General features: G+C 28.2%; 2 protein-coding genes across 3 annotated transcripts; one reads left to right on the top strand and one right to left on the bottom strand.

Moving 5' to 3' along the window:
- The first annotated feature begins 2,540 nt into the window (after positions 1-2,540).
- LOC136074570 (uncharacterized) lies at positions 2,541-3,410 on the top strand. Its single transcript, XM_065786904.1, has one exon. The coding sequence runs from the start codon at positions 2,541-2,543 to the stop codon at positions 3,408-3,410; it is 870 nt and encodes a 289-aa protein (XP_065642976.1).
- Positions 3,411-11,883: 8,473 nt separating this feature from the next.
- LOC136075462 (multiple epidermal growth factor-like domains protein 11) lies at positions 11,884-21,254 on the bottom strand. 2 transcript variants are annotated; one of them, XM_065788745.1, is made up of 4 exons: positions 20,820-21,233; positions 20,500-20,709; positions 20,170-20,382; positions 11,884-12,488 (listed from the first exon to the last, which is right to left on the bottom strand). In XM_065788745.1, the coding sequence occupies exons 1-4, from the start codon at positions 21,125-21,127 to the stop codon at positions 12,443-12,445; spliced, it is 777 nt and encodes a 258-aa protein (XP_065644817.1). In that variant the 5' UTR covers positions 21,128-21,233; the 3' UTR covers positions 11,884-12,442. The 2 variants fall into 2 exon arrangements, with proteins under 2 accessions (XP_065644817.1, XP_065644816.1); XM_065788744.1 differs by lacking the exon at positions 11,884-12,488 and adding an exon at positions 19,927-20,090 and having other exon boundaries at positions 20,820-21,254.
- Between the last annotated feature and the right edge of the window lie 4,602 nt (positions 21,255-25,856).

Consider the following 25,856-nt stretch of genomic DNA (forward strand, 5'->3'; position numbering starts at 1 on the left):
ATACGGTCTTTCAAGAAAGAATTTTATCAAAAATACCATCTGGTTGTTGTTTTGTTCAAAAAGCTGTAACTTGGTCAAAAATAAAGATACCAAGTTTATTTTTATTAAATTTTCTTTTTATTACTCAGCGGGGTTAATAATTCTATTTTTCAAAAACTTGGCCCCTTTACATGCGAGACATCTCATATTGCTAACTCTTAAAAAAGTGTTTACATTTAAGAGTAATGTTTTTTTCCAATTACTTTAGTCGCTGTCAAATATTGTTAGCGCATTAGTGAAAGTAATTTGTGAAAGTAACAAAACCCCATTAAAAATATTTCATTGATTTTTCAAAACATAAATAATATCACATTTATTTTTATTCCGAATTTTCTCATAATAGTTTTATCTAAGATTATAAACCATTTTTTCTAAAAATTGAATACTAATAACGATTTTTTTAATTTTTAATTTTAGTTGCATTTATTTTTAGTTTTTCTTCAGTTGTGTATTTTTCCTTTTTTTATTTATTTAGGAGCTTCAAGGTGTCCTTACCGTTTTATTAGAGAGCTCCCTGGAGGAGCATTTATTTGGAAAATCACGCCTACTTCCGAGCCGATGTCGCAAAACTTTCCCAGAGGTGGGTTTTGAACCACGAATCCTTTGTTTCTGAGGCAGGTGCGCTACTACTACCCGTCTACTCTTGTAGTCAATTACTAATGTCTAGTATTGTCTACACTGTTAAAAATTCGACGTAGATTCAACGGAGAACGCCCGGAAGCAAAGTGACAGCACTTTCTTTGTAAAAATTAACTGTTTCCGTAGTTTCTAATTTCCGTAAAAATCAACGGAAAAAGTCCGTTAAATAGATACAGAACTCTCTCAGTAAAATTTACGGTTTCCGTATTTCATTTTTTTTGTACAAATTAATGGAGAAAGTCAGGCAGCATAGAGACAGCACTTTCTCCGTAAAATTTATGGTTTCCGTATTTCATTTTTTCCGTTCAAATTAACGGAAAAACTCCATTAACTCGGCAAATAGACAGTTAAAAAAAAGTGAATAGAATTTATATGTTGGTATAAAAATGTAATTTGACTGATAAGAAACTACTCATATTTTAAATTATAAAAAATTATAATATATTACACATGAAACACAACACAAAAAAACTTGTTTTTTTGTTGTTTTGAGTACTTTAGCCACTTACAAAACATGAACGGTAATGTACTCGATGAGTGATTTACCCTTCACCATCTAGGATTAACTCTTACTTCCAATCTTCCTTGGAAACCATATATCAATTTCGTTGCAAAATTAGCATCTGCTAAGATTGCATCTCTTTATTGAGCTCGGCACTTTCTAACTCCAGATTCTATTCTCTATTTTAATTAATCTCAAATCCGGCCTTGTATGGAATACTGTTGCTTTTTCTCATTTAGACAAGCTGCAAAAACGCATTGTTTTCATAATTAGACCTGCTTTTGCTGCCAACATCCAATCATTATCACATCGTAATGTTGCTTCTCTTTCTTTTTATAATTCTCTTATAATGGGCACTGCTCTAAAGAGCTAACGTCTCTTGTGCCATCTACTAAAATACATTCTCGTGTTACTCGTTATTCAATTATGTCTCATCCTTTTTAGTGTTACTGTTTCTAAGTGCTCCAAAAATTCCTATTTGTCTAGTTTTTTTCCTCAAACATCAGTTCTTTGGAATTTGTTTCCTTCATCTTGCTTTCCTGATTCATATAATTTGCAATCTTTTAAATCGTCTGTCAATCGTTAACTTGCTCTACAACCTTCATCTTTTCTCTTCCAGTAACTTCCAACTCCAATTAGTGGTTGCTTGCAGTCTTGTTGCAAGCAAAGAATTTAAAAAGAAAGAAACATCTTGTTTTTTTTGTTTTATATATTTATAACCGTTATCGAATTTATATTTACACGAAATCTTAGAAAATGATCGGGCACTTTTGCAGCTATTTCTCAAGCAATGTGAACGGGCTAAAATCATTCAGAAAGGTCTTTCTCCTCGTTCAAAACATTAAAAACTATGTAGAAAACGTAGCTCGTCACCAAAATAAAAGGACTCAAATGCAGCCATACTACCACTCATGGGAATCACATAATTCATACGTGGGTGTGCTTCATTGGTTCAGTCTGCCCTTTTAAAGGTAGTGAGAGAAGCTGGATACTTTACAGTCATTATCAATGGGACCCCAGATGTTTCACACACTGAACAGATCACTTATATTCTTCGCTTTGTTCATTTCAGCTTAAACAAAAAAAGCTGGGAGGTAAATGAGCTCTTTCTTTGCGTTGAAGACGTGGAGAAAAAAAAGAACTGGATATGGCAAAACTAACTTGTGATGTTTTAATAAAAATAAGTCATGACTTGCATAAATACCGTAGCCACGGTTACGACAACGGCTCAAATATAGCTGGAGTCTACGTCAGAGCACAAGCGTTAATTTTACATAAAAGTTCATTAGCCCTCTATACTCCTTGTGGTGCCCATAGCCTTAATTAAGCTGGAGTACATGCAGTTGAATCTTGTGGTGAGATGAAGACTATCTTCCGTTATATCCAGGCGTTTGATATATCTTCCAGTTATATCTCAACGTGTTCATTGAGTTTCAGTCCTGTTAGGTGGAAGATTTTGCAAGAATTGACTAAAATCTCTCTTCACAAGCTTTCCGATACCAGGTGGTCAGCTCGGATTGCCGCTGTTAAGCCAATAGCAAAAGGACCACGGGAAATTATTACTGCCCTCAATTGTACTATAGAGTATCTTGACCTTACTGCTGACATGCTAAATCAAGCTAAGTCTTTGATAAAGTTTTATAAATCCTTTGAAACTGTTGTGCTTCTGACTTTTTGGTATAAAATTCTACAAGTGGTAGATGAAGTAAGCCATTTTTTCCAGTCAACTTCACAAACAATAGATAACAAAGTTATTCTAATTCAACAGCTAATAAGCAATCTTGGCCGCATCCACTCATCATGGAACATTATTTTGACTGAAGCGAAAGCTGTTGCAGATCCTCTAGGCTTTGAAACTGAATTTTTGGCAAAACAAAAGAAGAGAGCGAAACGGTATCACGATGAACTTGCAAATGCAGCTTTCTGCTATGAAAGCCCAATGCATCAATTTGAGGTAAACATATTCAACGTTGCCGTTGATCATTTTATTCATCAAATTCAGTCAAAATTTGACATAGTAAAAAGAGTTTCTTCAAGGTTCTCATTCATTAGGTTGAAAGACCAAGAAACAGATTCTCAAGAGATAAAAGCTTGTGGATTGGCACAGTTCTACGCTAATGATCTCAAAGAAGACGACTTATTACAAGAAATTTGCATCTTAATCGTTTGGAGAAGTCTTCGTTTTTTTGTTCCTGGAAATTCATTGAGCCTTCTCAACCAAATACATTAAAAAGTCTGCAGCTTATTTTTACATATGTATGCATCTTAATTCGAATTTTTAATACAACGCCAGTATCTGTTGCGGAGGGTGAACAATCAATTTTTTTATTATTTTAGTTTCTAAAGAATGTCTAGTGCTGCATTTTTTGTTGTATTGCTTAGTTGTATTTTTTAAATATGTAATTTTTGAAAATATTGCCGTAAAATGATTTTAACAGAAATAAGCTACAATTAAGAAAATTCATTTTAAAATCGTGTGCAGTCATATATATGCATGATTGCATTTGATAAAGTTTTTTTTCTAAAACTATGTATGCTTAAAGGGGCGCCTACTCAACGCTATGCCCCGGGCGCCATAAAACCTCTCGGCGGCCCTGGTTGATGTGTCGAGAAAAAAACTAAACTAATAAAAGTTTTTGGAGGATGCAGGGACAGATTTAGTAAAAGAATGAGACTTAGGTAAATGACGAGTCAAGCGAGAATGAGTTTTAGTTAATAGAACTAGAGATGATAGCTACTTTGAGCGGTGATGTACTGCCTCAAAATGAAACATATTTGCCTAATTACTAATAACTATTATGTTTTATTTTATTGCAGTACATCACTGCTTAAAGGAGCTATCATCTCTAGTTCCATCTTAAACTAATTAAATTAGTTATTGCAATATTATTGTTGTTAATTATAACAATATTATTGTTGTACGATATTATTGTTGTAATTAATTATTGCAATATTGTTGTTGTAATTATTATTGTTGTAAATATTATAATTAAATAATAATAATAACTAAATTAAGGAACTATAATAATAAGACTCTTACGAATAAGAACTATAATGATAGTATTTCTAAAGTAACTTTAGTTATACAAAATGAAACCTCTTCTTCTCTAAAAGGTCTCTTAGTACTTTCTTAATTTGTTTTACTTAAAAACGTCCGCAAGCTTTTTTAAGCTGTATATTCTGATGAAATTTCACTTTTTTTAAAGCGGACAATTTATTCCAATTTAGGACAATCTACTCCAGAGTAAAATATCCTATCGGACAGTTTATTCCGACGGACAGTTTTCTCCGTGACAGTTCTAATACATAAATAATAAGATATGGGACGTTCTATTGCTCGATCAAAAAAAAAAGTTTTTTTGTAATCAACACCTAAAATCTTTATGTTTATCTTTATGTTTATTCAGCTTGATACATCAATTTCTGATCCAAGTTTATCAGCAAACTCCAGAAAAATAGTAAATACTGAAATATCTGGGAGTTAAAAATTACAACATTATTATAGACTTTAATATTTTATAACTATTGGTTAATGAGTTTAAATCCCCCGATGTGGAAATTAAGTTGGTTTAAAAAATGATTTAAAAAGCAAGAATGGTATTTGTTTTTATTTATCTTTACGGTGCCTTTGTTGCCCATTTAGCAAAGTATGAAACACGTCTCAGTTTTCTACTAAAAAATCTAAAAGTATTTAAGGTGTTCCTACTGCATCAGTTAATTTTTAAGTTGTTATGGGTTTTCGTAAAATTGGTAAAGGTTATCAATCTGTATGCCAATTTGCTGCAGTATTGAACATGGCATCTTCTTTGAATTTTAAAAACTATTGTGCAATAAATAGCAGTTTTTTAAATATTTATAATGAAGTTGTTTCTGCAAGTATGTCAAGTGCAGCCAATTAAACCAAAGAGATTATTTCTAAATCAAGTAATGTTAATGATGTTTAAAAAAGAGGCCATCAGCCTCTTTTTTAAACATCATTAGCATTAGCTGATGGCCTCTTTTTAGGTAAAAAAGAGGCCATCAGCCTTTAAAAGGTATTGTCACTGCAATATCAAGAGGAAATTGATAATGTCTTTGTTCAATTTTGTTAACTAAATTCAGCAAAGATTGTAGTTATTTGAACAAAATAAAGTCAACACTAGGTTATCAAAATTAGAAAGTAGATCATGTTTGTGAAGCTAACCATAATAAAAGATCAGGATCCATGGAAGCTTCTGGTGCTGTTTTGATTTTTCAACGGTCAATTGAAAAGCATGGTTTGAGATACAAAGGATTTATTGAAGACGGTGACATTTTAGCATATAATGAAGTTGTTGTAAGTAATCCATATCCAATTTTTGAAATAAACAGACTTCACTGTGTTGGACATTACCACAAGAGACTTAGAAATTGTGCGCGTAACCTTAGAATGACACTTAAGGTTAGTTTCTTATAGATGGATAAGAATAGCTGGGAAAGGTCAAACTAATAAAGCCATGAATACGCTTCAAAATTATTTTAGTAATCGCTATTCATCAAAATGTAAATAACCTATATGCAGTGAAACAAAAGCTGCTTGGGCTGTTTTATTTAACAGCATTGACATAAGTGAAGAGTCAGAGAGACACAAATTTTGCCCATGAACTAGAACTCATTGGTGTTTGTGGCAGAGTAATAAAGTAACCAGTGAAACAACATACAAAACTATTTTGAGCTTATCATTAGCAATAAAAGTACTTATGCCTATATTTACAGATTTGACAAATGAAACTTTATTATCAAAAGTATTGCACGGACAAACTTAAAATAACAATGAAAGTCTGAATTGCTTAATATGGAAGAGATATCCTAAAGACTTTTATATTGGGAAAAAAGTTCTTGAAATTAATATAAACTCAGCTATTATAGTATTTGATGATGGAAGCACAGCAGTTTAAAAAGTAATGAATACTGGAGGTATCAAACCAAGTATATTTATGAAGGATGGTCTTTGTATATTGGGCTTCAACCAAATTAAAAGAATGAATTACAAATCAAGTGCTAAAGGTAAATTAAGAAAAAACAGCTAAGAGCCATTAAAAAAGGTTATATAGATAATGAGAAAGAGCTGGGGAAGGTTAGCAAACTACCTAAAGTGTTATCAAAGTATTGGTTCGAAAGGTTAATAAATTACTTTGATTGTTCATCAAACAATCTATTGGTTTGAAGTATACTGTGTTGTATACTGTGAAGTATACTGTGAAGTATACTGTGAAGTATACTGTGAAGTATACTGTGAAGTATACTGTGAAGTATACTGTGAAGTATACTGTGAAGTATACTATATTGGTTTGAAGTATACTGTGTTTTAAAGACATTTTAAGCATAGATAATTTCTTTTTCTTTTCTGATTATATAATATAATGAATTTTAACAAAGAGCTTCATATAATACTATTAAAAAGATAAAAACCTAGGCTTCTTGTTTTAAATAATATACAATATAAACAAAAAGGGGCTCAAAGAAGGCATGGATGATAAGACTATTACTTTAACCTTTTTATAGAGTCCCTTCGACAATTTTTAAAAATTACATTTAATATAACACCTATTGATTTTTTATATAACAGAATTTTAATATATAATATTTAATATATAAACATATATGTATATATATATATATATATATACATATATATATATATATATATATATATATATATATATATATATATATATATATATATATATTTATATATATATATATATATATATGTATATATATATATATATATATATATATATATATATATATATATTATATATATATATTTATATTTATATTTATATTAACACTTATAAAATGTATTTCCGTAATACATTAAAGTTTTTAAGTTAAGAAATTATTACAGCAAAATAAAATACAAATAAAGGGAAGAAAAACAAGAATGTCCTTAAAAACATATATCACTGTACCTATAAATTTTAATCTAATCTAAGACCGGATAAGATGAAATTTTGTTATTTAAGTCTTTTATACAAGTATTTTTCATTTGATTCCATTGTAATGGGCCTTGAGTCATTATTGAAAAACTTGCCTTTTTAGAATTTTTCGAATCTGTATAATAGGGTGGCCCTAAAAACAATTTTTTTGAAAAAAATCTGCTCCCACCCTTTAAATGTGTTCTATATAATACAAAAACACTAGGTTCAAAATTTTGTTGAATAAAAAATATTTTTAGAGGTCCCCCAAAACCCTTTAATATTTAACGGGTCCCTAATATTTAAAAAAAAAAGTTTCTCGAAAATAGGTCAACCTGGTACTCAAATGAAGCGAAATTATATAAAAATTTCAAAAATAACATTCATTTTGAAATAATAAAGTTATTTTAGGTTTTACTACGTAAAAATCTTGTTTTTTAGCAAAAAATGAAATAAGTGAATTTTTCATGATACTTGTGATAAATAAGTTTAAATTTCAAATTTATTTTTTAAAATGAATAATATTTTTGAAATTTTTATATAATTGCGCTTCATTTGAGTATCAGGTTGACCTATTTTTGAGAAACTTTTTTTTTGAAAATATTAGGGACCCGTTAAATATTAAAGGGTCTTGGGGGACCTCTATAAATGTGTTTTTTTCAAAAAAAATTTAAACCTAGTGTTTTCGTATTATATAGAACACATTTAAGGGGTAAGAGCAGATTTTTTTAAAAAAAGTTGTTTTAAGGACCACCCTACTGTATAACAGTCTTAGTATTTGGCCGAAGATTATACTTTTGACATAATTTAAACGAAAAAATATCAGAAAAAACGTTTTTTGTAAGTTATTTTTGTACTTATGCATAAATATTAGGATCTCTTAAAAATTTAATTTGATTCAGATGTTGAATTTTTATAAAACCTTAAAATACAAAGAATATATAGTCTATGTGTTTTCAGGTTTTACATATATATACGGATGATGACTTATCCAAATATCTCGAGAATGTAAAATGTAAAAGGCCTACACAAAAGCAAACTGCTGCCAAGTATAAAAATTTTAAAATAATATATTCATCATCTATCCCAAACTGAACAAGACGTACCTCCAGACAGCAAATATAATTATGATGAAACAAACTTGAAAGACAACCCCGGTGTAAAACAATGCAAGGTAAAAAGAGGTAAAACAAATCCAACAAATACAGGAAACACTTCTAAACAAGTATTTCCATTATGAAACCAGCTGACGCAGCAGATGAAAGCCTTCCTCCCTTTGTAGTTTAATGGCTATTAACCTGATGCCAACTTGTGTAGAAAGTTCTTATGGAGTAAGATACTTCAACACTAAAATTAGTTTGATGGAGCAGCTTTTAAAGAGAAGATTTTTCTATGGTTTTACAACCTTTAAAAACAAAATTTCTGGTCTGGTTTATTAGCGTTCTCATTAAAATTACAGTTTACAGAAGAAACTTTTCGACTGTATATATATATATATATATATATATATATATATATATATATATATATATATATATATATATATATATATATATATATATATATATATATATGTATATATATATATATATATATATATATATATATATATATATATATATATGTATATATTAGTAGAAAATCACTTAACAAAATTTTTTTTCATTTTAAACTGTGTTTCATCAACAAAGATTCATCAGAAATGCATTTCTGATGAATCTTTGTTGATGAAACACAGTGTAAAATGAAAAAAATTTTTGTTAAGTGATTTTCTACTAATATATAATTGCTCTGTTCTTTTAAGAACATTGAGCACTCTATTGTATAGAATACATTTTAAAGTTGTTTAAATATATATAAATATATATAAATATATATAAATATATATAAATATATATAAATATATATAAATATATATAAATATATATAAATATATATAAATATATATAAATATATATATATATATATATATATATATATATATATATATATATATATATATATATATATATATTATATATACATATATGCAGTGATGCTGTTTAGTGCATATACTAAAAATGTGCTCGATGGACCAAGTCAGAGCTATAATATTGTAGAAAATAAAACTACGTGGTTTTCACAACTTTAAGTTTCATGCTGTTGCAATGATTAGGTTAAATACAAATATAGTTTTTTCGTTAAAAAACTATACCGTTTGTGTTCTAAAAATAGAACTACTTAATGTAGCGCAAGTGATTGTGGGATTGATATTCCGACAAACAACTTGATAAACATGAAGAGCAAAGGTCCTACAAAGTACTGTTCTTGGGAAATTTGTTGGAACATTTTTTATAAGGTTTCCTAAATCCAAAAATATTGAAGAAATAATGACAGACTGGCAAAAACAAATGAAAATTTTTAAATTAAGAACATGGTTTTATATGTTTAAATGAAAAGATTTTAACAACATTGCTAAAACATTAATGTTTAAAAATAAAAAAAGAGAGTCGCATATGGGCATTATTAGATTTTGTTGGTCCAGCAAAATATGATTTAAATTACTAGAATTCCACAACCAAAGATATTACACAAAAGAAACATAACAAGTTATAGCCCTAAAAGTAAAAACCTTTAAAAGTTGTAAACTTGCTGCTAAAAGATAGCAAAAATTGAGAACATTTTATGTTTTGTTTAGCAAATACAAATAATAACCATGCATATATTTTAAACACTGCAAAAAACTAAAAAATTGACTTTTTAAAATATCTATTTAGACAATAAGCAGGGAATAATAAATTCTAGACTCAATTTGACTTAAATCTTTGGCTGTTTTTAACTTTCTAATATAAAAGTGTGTATAATAGAACTTAAATAAAACATTGCTATAAGGACCCTAAAATTAAAGAGACGTTTTATTTTTTAAACTGTTTTTTTTTATCCCTTTTTTTTATTTTGCAATAGATCAAGATGTCATAAACAAATGGTAAGCTGTATCCAAAGTGTTTTTTGCAAAGAGAGTTAGACGTTCATGACCAACTCGTGCAGTTTTGTTTTCCTTGTTCAATAAACACTTTAATAGCACTCTTAGACAAAGAACCTATCGGATACTTAAAATACCTTATAAAAGAAGCAACATTTAATTGAAAATCTACATATCCGGTCTTGTGGTTGTGCTATTCATATCATCTATTTCATCTTCATCTTATAGACTAGCGTTGATGTATTTATTAGGGTGTTGACTTTTTGGTAAATTTTTGGTATTTCCAGTTTCCTGTATAAAAAACAGATGAACTTTGGTTTGAAAGTAAGTGAAAAGTCATTGGTTTTATTTAATGATTGAAAAAGGTTACCCACCATGACCTTGATTACATACTGGCTCCCATATATCAGTAAATTTTTTTTCTTGAAAAGTATATCAACCTGGGTCTCAAAAGAACCAGAATTTTATAGTGGTTTTAAAATTAATAATCATTTCTACAAAAAATTTTTGAAAAATATATTGCAAATAAAGTGTCATTATAACCAATCCTTTTTAATTTTTAGTTAAAAGTTGTTGTTTTTTTGTATATAAAATAAAGGCAACTCATTTTTATTTAAAACCATTATTATTTCTAAAATCTCTTTGTAATTCTGGTGCTTTTGAGATCTAGGTTGATATACTTTTGGAGAAAAAACAATTGGCTGATATATGGGAGCAAGTGTGTAATTAAGGGTCATGGTGGGTGACCTTTTTCAAAAATTAAGTAAAACCAATAACTTTTCAGTTACTTTCAAACCAAAGTTCATCTGTTTTTTATACAGGAAACTGGATATACCAAAACGTCAACGTCCTAATATTTATAATACATTATTTCAGGTTTAGAACATTCACGGTTAGAACGGATCCTGATAATGTCAACCTGGTTGACCCAAGAACGCCACTTATATGGGTTATAGTTTACACAAAAAGGTACCCTGGGATGCAAGTTTTGAAATCTTAAAATTTTTGTATAATACATCACATATGTAATTGACATTGTTTACATATTTTCAGTATGACATTTAGTTTATATAGCTATTGCGTTTACGAATTTATGTAATTAGTTTTAGAACAATTGTGTATGCTAAAATATATGTTATTACACAGTTTTATCCCTGGAAAATAATTTAATTTGAAAGTAGACTTCATAGTGCAAGAATGAAAGCATCTGTAGAATTAGAACCACTACATATAATTTGATAAAAATTAGTTTAAATGTAGCATATGACCACTCCAAACTCTGGGTAAAACCGTCTTTAGGATTGCTTTACTGGTTAAAGATTTATGGCAGTTTTAGTTTATATTTTGTTGGTTTTTTGCCACGTAGACCTCAAAAAGTTACCAATCGCTGTGCTATTCAATCACTATTTCCAAAAAAAGGTTACATGAGTGTTCTATTATCTCGTATCAACAGCTTTTGTTATAATTGTTTTATTGCTGTATGTACCAACTTCATTCCATAGACAAAAATATTTATTTGCTATTTGAAGCACGGTTTGAATTGGCTTATGCGTAACGTAAATATCTCAACATTTCCTAGTGTATAAACTACAGTCAAAATGCAAAAAAAGTGTTAAAAAATATTGAAAAACCAAGCAAAAGGAATGTGAGTTACAAAAATGAAATAAAACAACGTTTTCGCTTAAATAAATTTTTAGCGATTCTTGAAATCTTTTTAAATACTATCAAATTTCAAAATAAAGTGAAAAAATAACTAAACAAATCCTATTTTTTAACTTATATTACTATCAAATAGCATCTAATTAAATTGTAAGACATGGTCTTTGATTTTTTCCAGAAGAAATTAATTCAAAATATCCTAATATACACTTTTAGTCAAATACTATTAAATATTTTCACATGCAATATTAAAATTCATAGCTGCTAACAGATGTAAAGGATTAAAATGATTAAAATGTTTATTATAGGTGTGTGCTGCAGCGTACATTTGGTTCTTTCTCAATCGTGTTTTGCTCTTCAATAAAATGTTTTTCTTGCAGCTTTGAACAATCAATTTGGCAGATTAGACAATAATACGTCGTGCCTCTTGTTTCAGGTCTCACTTGTATTGAATTGATATTAAACAAAAGAGGGAGTATAACTTCTTTTCCAATTTGTGTCCTGCACAAAATTATTCTACACATATTGCGGTCTTTGTGAAACCCAGGATTCACTGATTCACACGGGATTCACTGATATTGATCTTTGTCTCGTAGATTTTGAATATTCAATCTGAATATAAATATTCTAAGAAAGCAGTAAGTTGTCTAAAGCATTTTTTCCGACAGAGCAAACACACAAATTTTCGATTTTCTTAATTCACTAAATCCAACATGAATTTATATTGGATAACAATCTTTTCTCATACCTACAAATATTGTTAATTACAAACAATTAAAATTAAGGAAATAACTACATAAATTACATGGAAATAATTTGCAAAAAACTAACAAAATATAAATTAAAACTTTATAAAAAAATTTTATTGTCGTACTACAAAGTCAAAATTTTACTTAATTTGAACATTCAATCTAAATTTTCCACGGACAAAATTAGAAGATTTCAAAATTCACAGGAGTTCAAAAAATCACTGGGTAACTTGATTTGTACGCTATTATCCCCTATAAGTAGAGTTCTTGGGTCAGCGAGGTTGTCATTATCAGAACCCGTGCTAACTATTTCAACTTATAATCATTTTATTATGGAAATGTTTCTAAAACAACATGTATATTGTATTATCAAAAGATATGAAAAAGGACTAAATGCAATAAACAAATAAAATTGGAAACAATAAGGCAAAAAAAAAATCACAAAAACTAAGATCATCTGGTCCTTATTTTGCAATAATCTTAAAGCAACCATGAAATAAGAAACAAAAAAAATTTAAACTTTGATCACACACGGTTGACACGAACAAAGACAAACATTAAATGCAATGGAAATCATAAGTAAAACTGCCTAAATAGGTTAAAGCGGCCGTTGGGCGTAAATATGGATGAACGTATGAAAAGTTTTTAAAAAGTACCTTATTTTAGATGATAATTTTTATTTTACAAACTTATCAATTTTTGAAAAGGATTGGTACTACTCCAGTGACGTCAAGAATGCTTCTCAAGAATGCTTCTTTAAAATGCTTCTCAAGAATGCTTCTCTAGACCTTAAGTTCAAAAGAAAAACTAAATTTGAAAGCAAAGTATTAGAATGGCTTGCAAATAGCCATCAAGATATGAATAGAACGATAATCAAACAATATTTCAGTTAACAGTTAACAACAATATTTCAGTTAATTCAGTTAACAAAAATGCGTATAAAAATGATTGGGTTAAAAATATTTTGGTTCCGTTCATATTTGAACAATATCCTGTTAACAATTAAGTCTTTTAGTCTAAGTTAGTTTCGGCTCATCATGCCAAAAATGTTTTTGTATTGATTGACAGTGAAAGCATCAATTATGTTCCTAAAAAATATAATCTTGCCAATCGTCTTGAGATAAAACCATTCGAAGATTGTTGAAATTATTTGAAAGGTTTTGTCTACAAAGAAAAATAAGAAGTCAAATATTTTCATAACCTTATTGGAGGATTCAAGTATTGTTTAAAAAATGTCACTCAAGAGTTAGTACAGCAGTTTGAGAGTTCAACTAAAGGAGCAATCAATGCTGTTTGAATTAAGAGATTACAAGAAAATTGTTAATTAATATTATTAAATGTACGTTATCTGAGCAAAATAAACTTAATTTGAATAAAATATATATATATATATATATATTATATATATATATATATATATATATATATATATATATATATATATATATATATATATATATATATATATGTTTTGCATTTATTTTTATTTTAGTTTGATGTTTTAGGAAACACCAATTATATCATATTTGTGATTTTTTTTTTTTTCTTATGAATTTGGATGAATAATTGTGATTTAAAATTTATTTTGTACAAATTTACTTTTATAGATAACATTTTTATATTAATTTATTTTAAAAACATAAAAATATGTCTGAGTCTGCAAATCAATTATTTTGTCGAACTTTTACAAGAAAAGTTTAAAAAGCGTTTCTCACCAGAATTAAAGAGTTTTGCTTTAGTATTAAATTTTATACTGGTAAAGCATATAGTTGTGCTAAGAAAATATTAAACATTTTTTTGCTTCTCCACGAACTATTTAAAAATGGTATAGATAGGTTAACTGTTTCACTGGATTTTGTAAAGAAAATCTTCAAAACTCCTCTCAGCTGCTCTTCAAAGCAAAGTAAAAGAGAGCTTGCTGTGTGTTCTTAGATGTTAGATGAGATGATTAGTGGAAAATTTTAAACAGACAGACCATAAATGAACCCCTAGTTCTTATGGTGTGCAGCATCAAAGGGCTTTGGAAACTTCTTTTGTATAGAAAGGATTCGGAATGTAATAGTTATTGATGATATTTTTTTATGCAAAAGAAGTTTTTAAAGCCCTTTCATGCAGCTCATCATAAGAACTAGGGCTTTATTTATGTTCTGTCTGATCAATAATTTCTATAATTTGTACAAAATAAATTTCAAATCACAATTTTTTATCCAAACTCATAAGAAAAAAATAAAAACATCATTAACATAAACTTAAAGAGTATCAAAATCTGGAAACTTGCTAGTTCAATGATTGAAAAAAGTCAAACCAATTATTTATATTTTCGATCGAAATATCGGAAAGCAGAAAGTTTCCAACGTTCATTTACACAGTTCATCATAAGAGCTAAGACTTCATTTGTTAAACTATCATTATTATTATCAGCACCAAAAATAATATAACGAGAAAATATATAGTCTGTCCATTCAACTTTTTCTACCGGCCATCTCATCTTACACTACACACCAAAGAGGAAATAATTTGTTTGAAAAAAAAGTGTTCACCAAAAACGGTTTACATTTTCGAAACCTCAATACATTGCCCAATTATAATATAAAATTAAAAAATATTTTTTTCATATCTTTTAAAAAAAAAAGGAAGAATAAACGGGCAGGTCATGGATTTTCGATTCTCAAAATAGGTAACTTACAGAGACGATGCATCTCTGTAAGTTACCTATTTTGTAAATCCCTTTTATTAATGGTATTTTAAAATAGATGGATATTCATTGCAAAAATTAAATTATCTAAAAAAATTTCTTATAGTTTAAAAATTGCGACCAAGGAAAGTTTGAAACCCTCTCTATTAAAGGAAGTTGTGAGGCTTACGAGGTCAAAGCTTTTGAACGTTAAAAATTTTCTAATAATTGAAAACTTTACAGATGAATTTTATTTGCGTTCATAACGGTAGAGTTTTTTTTTAAATGCTAATGATGCGCCTTCCTTAAATACATATTTAGACCTTGGGGCCCGAATTTGAAGATAAAATTAATCCTAAACTCTAACCACCGTAATTTTTTTTTAACATATTATTTGTATTGGTGTGTATAAACATATCTGAAGGTTACTTATCTTGAATAACAAAAAATCTTGATATCGGTCTTCTTGTATATATTTAATTGTTTTCAATTAGAAAATGGTATAAACGGCTCAAGTTAATGTATACATTTATATTTATTTCCATTTACAATCAATAATAGTTTACAACAGATACACATATATATTATGACATATTCAATTTTAAAGTAAAACTGTTTTAAAGAAGGTATGTCGGAAATGCCTGCTTCAAGCCACGTAACAGTGGCTTTAAGCAGGTAAACATTTAAAGGAATTAACTGTAGAATTGATATGTAACTGATATTTAACCATTTAAAGGAATTAACTATAAAACTAATATGTTCATCTTTTTCCAGTTTGGAAGATTTTATAAATTTTTTTAACACATCGATATTTTTTTAGAAATTTCGAACATTCTTTCAAATTGACCACCATCCGGTTTAGGCCTTTAAAAACCTAATATTTGATTTTACACGTTCGGCGATAAAGTGGCATCCATAGATTGCAAATATATTTCAAGATTATCAAAAAATTTTTTGTATTTCCACTTAGTAGATAAAGTTTCATTAGAGCAAGGGTTTCAACAACCTTTACGTCATTAGACAGATAAACTAGTGGAAGGTTAACGCAATTAATATAAGATGCAGCTGAAAGCTAAGATTTTTTAAAAATCTTTAATGGTGGCATTGTAATCATTTGCTAATGAATGGATACTTCCTACAATTCTAAGCTCATCATGAATTCCAAAAAATTCTTGCTTTTTTTTTAATATTACACCAAGTGCAAGGATATGTTGATGCTACACTTTCAATTTGAAAAAATATATTGGCCAATTTCATATCAAAAATACAAAAGTATTTTAAATCGTTTAGTTTTAAAATAGTGATACTTAGACAAACTTTTTTAAATTGTCAAAAGATTACATTCTAAAGGTTGGCATTATTGCCAACCTTTAGAATGTAATCTTTTGACAATTTTTTTTACTTTATTACTGTCTCAACAAGTCTTTTAGATTTAATATTTTAGAATAAAAAAAGTATGGAATTTTTTCAAAAATGATTTTGTGTAACATCAAAATAATCATTTAAGAATCTTCTTCACTTAATTTCTCTTTAACATTGCTTTTAAATAAGTCTCTTTCCTTTCAGCTTCTAAATATGCTAATTTTTCAACTGAAAATATGCTTTTGCAGAGCTTTTTGATTGTTCAAACTTTATTTTATTGCCCTCTTTTTCAAATTTTATTTTCAATACTTTTGAGCATTGAAGTTTGGCCCCTTGTGTGTCAAGTATAAATTAAATTTGCATCTATGTTTTCAGTTTTAACATTTTAATTATTTTATGTAAATTTCTAAATATAAAGTTTGAAATATTAAAGCAAGAATAAAAGGTTCACTCTACCTTTTTCAAGTTCTTCTGTTAAATTTTCTCTCCTCGTCGTGAGAGTCAAAGGGTTCGTTAATCCTCTTCCTATACCACCTTTTACATATTTTTATTGTTCCAGGTGATAATGAAATTATTCTTCCCAGCATCATTCTTCCTTTATTTTCAGATGTTAATCCTGGAGCAATTTTAGTTCGAGCAATATCACAAATTTCACAAACGCAGAATGAGTTTTTGGTAAGAATACTAACTTTGACTTTTGGGGACTCATATGGTTTACTCATAAAAATGTTATTATCTCCTTTTTCAGGTCTTTTTAATGCTTTTCTTCATTTAGCGCAAATGCTATTAGGAAAGTTTTCATTTTTCAAATTAAATGATTTTAAAAAGAATTTATGTATTTTGTTCAATGTCACACTTCCTTCTTTAACATCTGTCATTCCTGATCCTTTTGTAAAACAAACTAGGCAGACTAAGGCTCTTTTACCTTTACGAGATTTTTTTAACGTTTGGCATTTTGAAGCGATATAAGCATTACTAATCAATATTTAAAATGTTTTTAACTACTCTAGTAGATAAAAAAAAGTTTATAATATCTATTATTAAATTTTCCTGCGATACACCACAAGGAAGTATACAAAACAGAGGAATGTTGTTTATACATTTAAACTTCAATGTAAATGTTTTTTCCGTAGTTAACGCATTATTTAAAAATTGCCTTAAAATTAGAGCCCCAAAGTCCAAATATTTGTTAGGAAGGAGCAACAATAGCATTTTAAAAAAAACTTAACCATTATTCTGGGTCGGTCTGACACTTAGGGGGCTAAGGGGGAGACAGATGGGGCCCTTATGGTAGCAAAAAATTTACAAAAAAAAAGAAAAACCCTTAATTTCTAATAATGTGTATGCAAGTTTCCATATTTTTGACCATGCACTCCGCCCATTAGTTTATTTAACAATTTTAAAAAAATCAGTTCATAAGCAAAATTTTAAATATATATTAATTCTAAATTATAGCGTTGCACCAATTTGTTTTCTGCATATTATTACCATGCTAAAACAGATTTATGGTTATAATAGCAAAACGATTTGTATCCTATTGTTTAAATAACATAGCCATTAACACAAATATCAATTAACATAAATATCAAAAAAAAAAATTTTAGTTTTATAATATAATTTTATATATTTTATTTTATTATAATATACATTCTTTCTAATTATATAAAAAAATTTCTTACAAAAATTTCTTTTGTAAAAAAATAAGAAATTTTTTATTTTAATTTACCGTGATTTTTATTTCATTTTTTTGTATTTAAAGCTGAACTCCAATTATATTTCACTATAAATTTTTTGTAAATACAAAAAACTGAAATTAATGTTCACTTAGAAATAATAATATTTTAAATAATAAAATTTCCAGCCTCATTAAATATTTCAGAGCCTTTCTGGTTGGGAAGCACTGGCTTCTTATAAGCCAGTACTTTCCAACCAGAAACTATAAATCAACCTCACTATAAATCAAGATGAACAAGTAAAACACACAAAAATGTATATTTACATTTACACAAAGATGTATATTTTTTGTTATTGTACCGTTGTGAATTAATAATTATTATAACATTCTGAATGTCATAAAAAAATAATAGTCGTATAGAGGGAGCCTCCTTATAACGTGCAAAATAATTTTGCACCATCACATTTTTGTCCTCTCTAGGGCCTGGGTTTATTTAAAATATATACGCATAACTCAATAAAAACACGAAGTTTAATGTTTTTTTGTAATAAATTGATTTTTCAACCTTTTTCAGCCTCAACATAATTTTCTCTAATGATAATGATATAAGGATGCTTTTTGATGTCTTTTTTGTATATTATATAAAAGATTCCATATTTTATTCGTTAATATTTCATATTTTAATCGTAGAAATAAACTAGATTTATTGTATTGTCTTTAAGAAATAGCTGTATATAAGCAGTAAACTGTTATTATTAATTTTTATTTTTGTGTGTTTTACGTGTTCATCTTGATTTATAGTGAGGTCGAGGACCATCGGACATGACAGGAGTCCGGGAGGAGGGATCACCCTCTCCTTGACCTCCAAGACCGTCCGACCGTGATTTTACCTGAAAAATGCATTTATTTTAAACCTGATTTTAAGCTGGACAAGCGAACATGATTTTTAAGAGATTTTTTAAAATACCGAATGAATCTTGAGTAATTATAATTCATGTTACATCAAACGTCTAATCGTAGCCATATAAAAAACGAATAAAAAATAACTTTTTTTGAATTTTCTTTTATTAAAACAGCATCATATGCTCCCATTACCAAATCACCTACCATACTTTTAGTTTGTTTTATTAACTTTTTAGGATTTCCAATTTTTGTAATTTACCTAGCAACGATTTTAGTTACCGCTGTTCAAAAAGTTTATGGTCAAATATAATCCCTTCAAGTGGATTAACTCTTTTTTTTTCAGGCAAAACAATTAAATATATCTGTTGAAAAAAATTTCATCCTTACAAGCTTTCAAGCCTTAATGGCAATTTAAAATGTGATCAATTTAGCTAATTTTGTGACACTTTTTCCACTATTATGGATTAACCAAACTATATATTTTTTTAAATCAATTTAATCTCCACAAGAAAATATATAAACACTTCAATATTTCTTTATATTTCTAAAAAATTACCATTCTTTATATGACTACCGCCTTATGCGCAAATACGAAGTTATACTCAATCATTTTGTATTAAACAAAATTGGGAAAATAAATATTTACGATTATTTTTCATTCAGTTCTCCAAAAGTTTTTATTATTTTATTACAAGATTGAAATTTTGGTACGCAAAGTATCATACGAAATCAATTACGGTTTTTTTTCCCAGTTATTAAGATGCTCAAAGAAGTCTTTACGGTCTTATCACATTGCTTTTAAAATCAACTTAACAACCCTGAGTACTTAAAAAAATTTTATTACTAAATAATTGAAATACATACAAATAAAATTAATACACTTTTTTATACTAACAAGTAAAATTAATAATTAAAAATGAACAAAATGTGCAAAAAGATTAATTTGAAGAGCGTTTGATGTAATCTGGATTAACGCATAACAAGTTTCTATAAAAGTTAAATAAAGTATTATAACATATTCTAAAATTAATAACAAATTACTATATTAATTAAAAATACCACTTACCGTTGATTCAAGTCTAATGTTTTGACGTATGGGCAATACACATTACAATAGCCAGCAACAGATATTCCACCGTCGTCTTCAAATTGAGCGTTTTCCCCGGTCCAACCCTCGCAACATAAGCACCGACCAGTTTTCTCATTGCATTTTCCATCATTTAGTTCGCATTCAGAGTTACACGGTGAAACGACAGATGCCGATTCGCAATTTGGATTTCTAAACACAATTTTATCCAAGTTCACAAATTCTCTTTTGGTACCTGTCTTTATTACTTTTTTAACTTTATTACATTTAATGAACTAGACTAACTAAAACTTTTTTAAAAAAGCTTACTCTATTCCAGGACCCAAGTAAGGACATGGTTTATCACATTTAAATAGAACTCCATCAGTGTTGTAACGATCATTTTTAAACACTGCATTTTCCCCTGACCATCCTTTGCAACACTGACAAACACCATCGACGCATTTTCCACGTTCGTTGCTTTCACATACAGCTGGATCACACGTTGAAGGTGGCAAATCTGTAGCACACGCTTGGTTTCTATGAAGCAAAATACTTTTAAATTGCACACAATCAATGCACATAAATTTTTTTTTAGAATCTAAATGTTTAAAATGATAAAAACTAAGTTTAGATTATGAGCGCATTACCTTACAGCATATGTGTAATGGCAAGGGGTTGCACAATTTGAAGCTGTTATTCTGTTTTTTCCCCATTTTGGGTTATCTGTGTCTTTAATGTAGTTAGCAAGCGGCCCAGTCCAGCCGTAATTGCATAAGCATTTACCAGTATTTAAACCATTTTCGTCTTGAACGCACCATCCTCCGGGAAAACATTGAGAGCAATAGCTCAAACATTTCAAGCCTGCTCCAGTACAAAATGCCGTTGAACTTGAACCAGCACTGAAAACAAATTTTTGAAAAATAGTTCCCAAGATGAACAATGAAGTTGTGAACATTTCAAGTTTTATCAGTTGTTACAAGTAGGTTCTTAAAAAAAAGTTTATTTAAAAAAATCATTAAAGCAACTTTGATTTTATATTCTATTTAAACCTAACAATATAGATTTTCTTTTGTGATAAAAAGGAAGTAATTATAACACTTTTAAGTCGTATTTACATGCTATATGTAAATACCACGCATTTGTATCAACATCTAGCATTTGTTTGTAATAATAATCATATATAATAATAATTAGGCAATAAATATTGATTTGAAATTAAAAAATAAATTAGCATTTAAGGTTCTTAACATTCTTCAGAACAAAGTTTTTTTTTTTAATTTAGTTCTGTGTCCCAACAAGTCGTAAAAGCACCGTGGAAAAGTATTTAAAAGGAAGCTCACGCCTCCTTCCTTACCGATGTTATAAAACTTGGCCAAAGATGGCGTTGTACCACAGATCTCCTTCACAGAGCTTCTGTTGTAAGCCCATTAAATACTGCACTACGGCTGCTATGTTTTTAAATCAATTATGAGTACTCTTATTGTATCAAAATAATAGGAGAATTTACGTGTATCGTATTGGTTTTATTATATTTTTTGCGTATTTTCGCGGTACATGCCACTCTCGAGCCGGCATTTGGTCCTAAAAAGACGTCTTTTGAACGTTCAAAAGATGTCTTTTTAGTACCAAATGCCGGCTGGGTCTTTGAGTCTTATTGTTTTAAATGCCTTTTGAATTAATGCCATCAAGTGTTGGTTTACTGCTCAGTAAAACTCCTTCATATATGTATGTATACATATATATATATATATATATATATATATATATATATATATATATATATATATATATATATATATATATATATATATATATATATATATATATATATATATATATGTGTGTGTGTGTGTGTGTGTAAATTTGTTTGTTTATTATTTTAAATTTTATGCATTTCTTCCTGCACTGGTCACTAGATAGTTGCCCCGACAGTCTTGGTTAGTATTGGAGTAAAAACTATTATAAATGTTTTCAATATTGTTTTTTTTTTATTTCAGGCTTTTAAAATGTATACCTAATTAACACATAATTTTTTTTATGAAACTATTCCTGTAAACATAAGAGTCAGCGTTTCTATTTTATTCGTTTTGTGAAAAAGTATCATCGTTATTTAACTTAATGAGCAATAGGGGTGACCAAACTAAACTCAATTATAAAAAAAAATCATTGACAAAATATAAATATTAAAAAGTTTATTAAAAATTTAGAAAATAACAATACAAAAATAATGTAAACCTCTTCTCATTGAGTTTTAAAGTATTTTTTATTTTAAAACTAAGAATAGTTTAAAACAGAGTTTAAAATTGATAAAAAAAAACCTGAAGATTATTTTATATATATATGAGAACTTAATTCTCTCACTTAATTTGGACCAATTGGAACCAGAGACAAATCTCTGTTAAAAAACACTCTTCTAATAATTATATTGTAAGGTTTTAATTAAAAACCTTTTAAAATTAAAAAAAAAAAACTATAGAATAATTTTTTGTTTTTAAGTTTTATACAGAGGCGATTCTACAAATAAATTGAGGGGGAGTGAATCCTTGAAAAGTACTGGCTGGCTTCCAAAATAAAAAAAAATTTAAAAAAATCCTTAAAACTAAAGTATACCTGACTGAAATGTGTCGAATACCCGACTAACCGACTAAATTCGTAAAAAAAAACTGAGTATAATTTGAAAATCACCTTCATTTTAGGGCCCCTCCACACACACCATCCCACCCCATAAAATTGCTTCTCGTATTTATTAAATTTTATCAAAAACTAAATAAGCAGAACAAAGCAATGAAGATACAGAATTTTCAGACAGTTTGGTACTATTTGTTTTAAAACAGTTGTTTATATAACGAAAGTTATATAGATATTACAACTACATCTGTTTATACATATACCATTTTCATTTCAAATAAACGTTTACCGCATTTAAATGACGCAATCTTTAGTGTACTCAGACAAGGATAAATGTATAAAGTATTTACGCTCTATCATTCCCCAAATACATCATATCATCTCTACACATTAAATATTTGTAATGCGGGCTACAACTATTAAGTTATACAAATGATAATTATCATTTTAATTATAATTATCATTAATTATAATTAGTTACTCTTGAGTTAAACGCAGAAAATGTTACATATCAGCATAAATTACATAAACACGTGTCTTTTAGAAATAACTGTTCATGTTGCTTTAAATAGCCGAACAAATGCTTCAGGAAAAATTTAACAAAATTAATATAGACTACTTTAGGCTTCGTTTAGTACGCTTCCTTTAATTATAAATATAAAATTAAACTTTTTAGTTTAATTTTTATTTGGTAAAAGTTTACAGCAAATACAATGGAGCAGTGTAAATAAAATTAACAATCATTAATAAATTTAGCGTTAAATAACTAAGCAAGTTTTAAATTCTTTTTGAAAACTGATTTCATGGTATAAAAAAAATAAAATATTTTAAAATAACCTCTGAACAAAAATTGTAAAAAAGTAAGAAATTTTAATTTCAAAACACAGTTGAAATAAAACGTCGCAGGGGTGGATCTAGGGTACGTCTAGTACGTCTGTAGACGTACCCAAAAACAGAAAAAATTAAATTGAATTAAAAAAAAAGAAGATAATATTTTATTAATTTTTATAAAAATACTTTATTACTTAACTGTCGCGTAAATTAGATTTAAGTTTTATAATCGCGTTTAAGTTTTATAAATACTTATATATAAAAATTAATATAAAAATATATTTCTCAACTGGAGGTTAATAATAAATAAATAATATTTAATTAATAAATAAATAATATTTAATTAGAATATTCAATGGAGATCGCCTATATTATTAAATTAAATTACTTCGCCGAATATGCTAGTTTAAAATGTCACTTAGATTTGAATTTAAAAACGCTATGCTATAAAATGACGAAACAAAATTATTCTCTATGAAGGGAGTATTACAAAAAAACATCATTTCTTGTAAAGACAAAAATCTTGTCGACTCTTGTAAAGTATTTAGTTTTCTTAAAAATCAGGTGTTTGTAACATTTCCGTGTTAAAGCTAGTGATAAAATTCTTCAAGATCAACTTAGAGATATATAAAAAAAAATACTTCTCATATATCTAAGATGTCACATCATTAGGTAATAAAGTTTTTGGAGAAGTTGTTACTAATACAATATAAAAAAAAAATTACAAATCTAAACATTTTTTATTTTTGCTGATAAAACCTCTGACATTAAAAATAAAGAACAACTATTATTATTTAAATGGCTTGTTGATTCAAAATTTATCTGTTTGTTAGTTTGCACAAATTGTGTTACTAGTTAAGGATTATTTTATGTTCTGTTAAAAAGTATTTCAGATTTCTTTAGGTATCATGAATTACAGAGGGCATTGATATGATGGTGTTGGAGCAATCAATGGTGACATTAAATGTTTATCCTCTTGTACTTTAAATCTGAATGAAAAAGCTACATATGCTTATTGCAACAGTCATACGCTCAATTTAGCTATTTATGCCTCATGCAAAATGCAGTATGTTTAATATCTTTTGACACACATGGAAGGGGGCCATTTTTAAACTTTTACCTACCAGGCAACTAAAGTTAGAGGAGCATATTGAAAGTTCCGTTGGTTAAAGAAGTTGTTAAAAAGTGTTTACAGAAAGCGTAAAAATTTACTTTCTACCATTCCATTAATTTTATGTGAATGTGTGCACTTTTTCCTCATATTGGCGCCTGAAAAATTATAAGCAAATCGCCATGGTACAGGACCACCCAAATAGATTTGCTTTGATGAGTATTTGTAAAGATTTGATAAAGATATAAAATAACTCATTAATAAGTTTACTATTAGTAATTAAATTGCTTTAACTGTTAAACAAAGTTAAAATAAATATAAGACATGGAAAAAAAAATTTTAAGTTCGATATATATATAAAATAAAAATCAGAGTACAAAAAAATTCAGTATCTTTTTGTCACAAGTAATAAAACCCAGCTATTTTATAGTCATGTATCCTTTTAAAACATTAGGGGTCGTCCACAAAGTACGTACGCTCATAGGGGGGAGGAGGGAGGTCTTCAAAAAGCGTACGAAAGCGTATGGGGGGGGGGGGGAGGTTTCAATTTAAAAGTACGTATTTCGATTTTCTAATTTATCACAATTAACCAGCTAATCAGTAGAAAAGTTACATTCTGACTAAAGATTCTAGTTTGCCGACATAAAAAGATGTATGAAAAAAGAAAGTATGGTATATGGAGTAGATGGTATAGTTTCCCTCTATGCACACACATGTATGGGCGCCCTCAGAATTTTTTGATGTTCCAGATAGAACACTTTCACACATCGTGCAAACTCTTAACTTAAATTTGTTTATACCTATACTAAATGAGGAGGCCTTGCAAAATATCGGGATGGCGGAGGCCTGTGAACAAAAAGCCCTAAAACGCTTGCCCACCCCTGCCCTGAGGGCACTAAAAAAGGTCATAACTTTTGTAATTTACAATATTTTTCTACAAAAATTAAAATCTGTCGATAAATTTAAATTAAGTTCTAGATGCTAAAGTTGAAAATTTTGCTACATATTTACCTCACGTTTGTGCAGGGAAGGGGGGAGGCAAACGTTTTAGAGCTTTTTGTTTCCAGGCCTCAGCCAACCTAATTTTTTGCAAGGCCACCTCATTTGGCATATA

Source organism: Hydra vulgaris, chromosome 01 (genome assembly GCF_038396675.1).
Source record: "Hydra vulgaris chromosome 01, alternate assembly HydraT2T_AEP".
In the NCBI taxonomy this organism is placed as follows: domain Eukaryota; kingdom Metazoa; phylum Cnidaria; class Hydrozoa; order Anthoathecata; family Hydridae; genus Hydra; species Hydra vulgaris.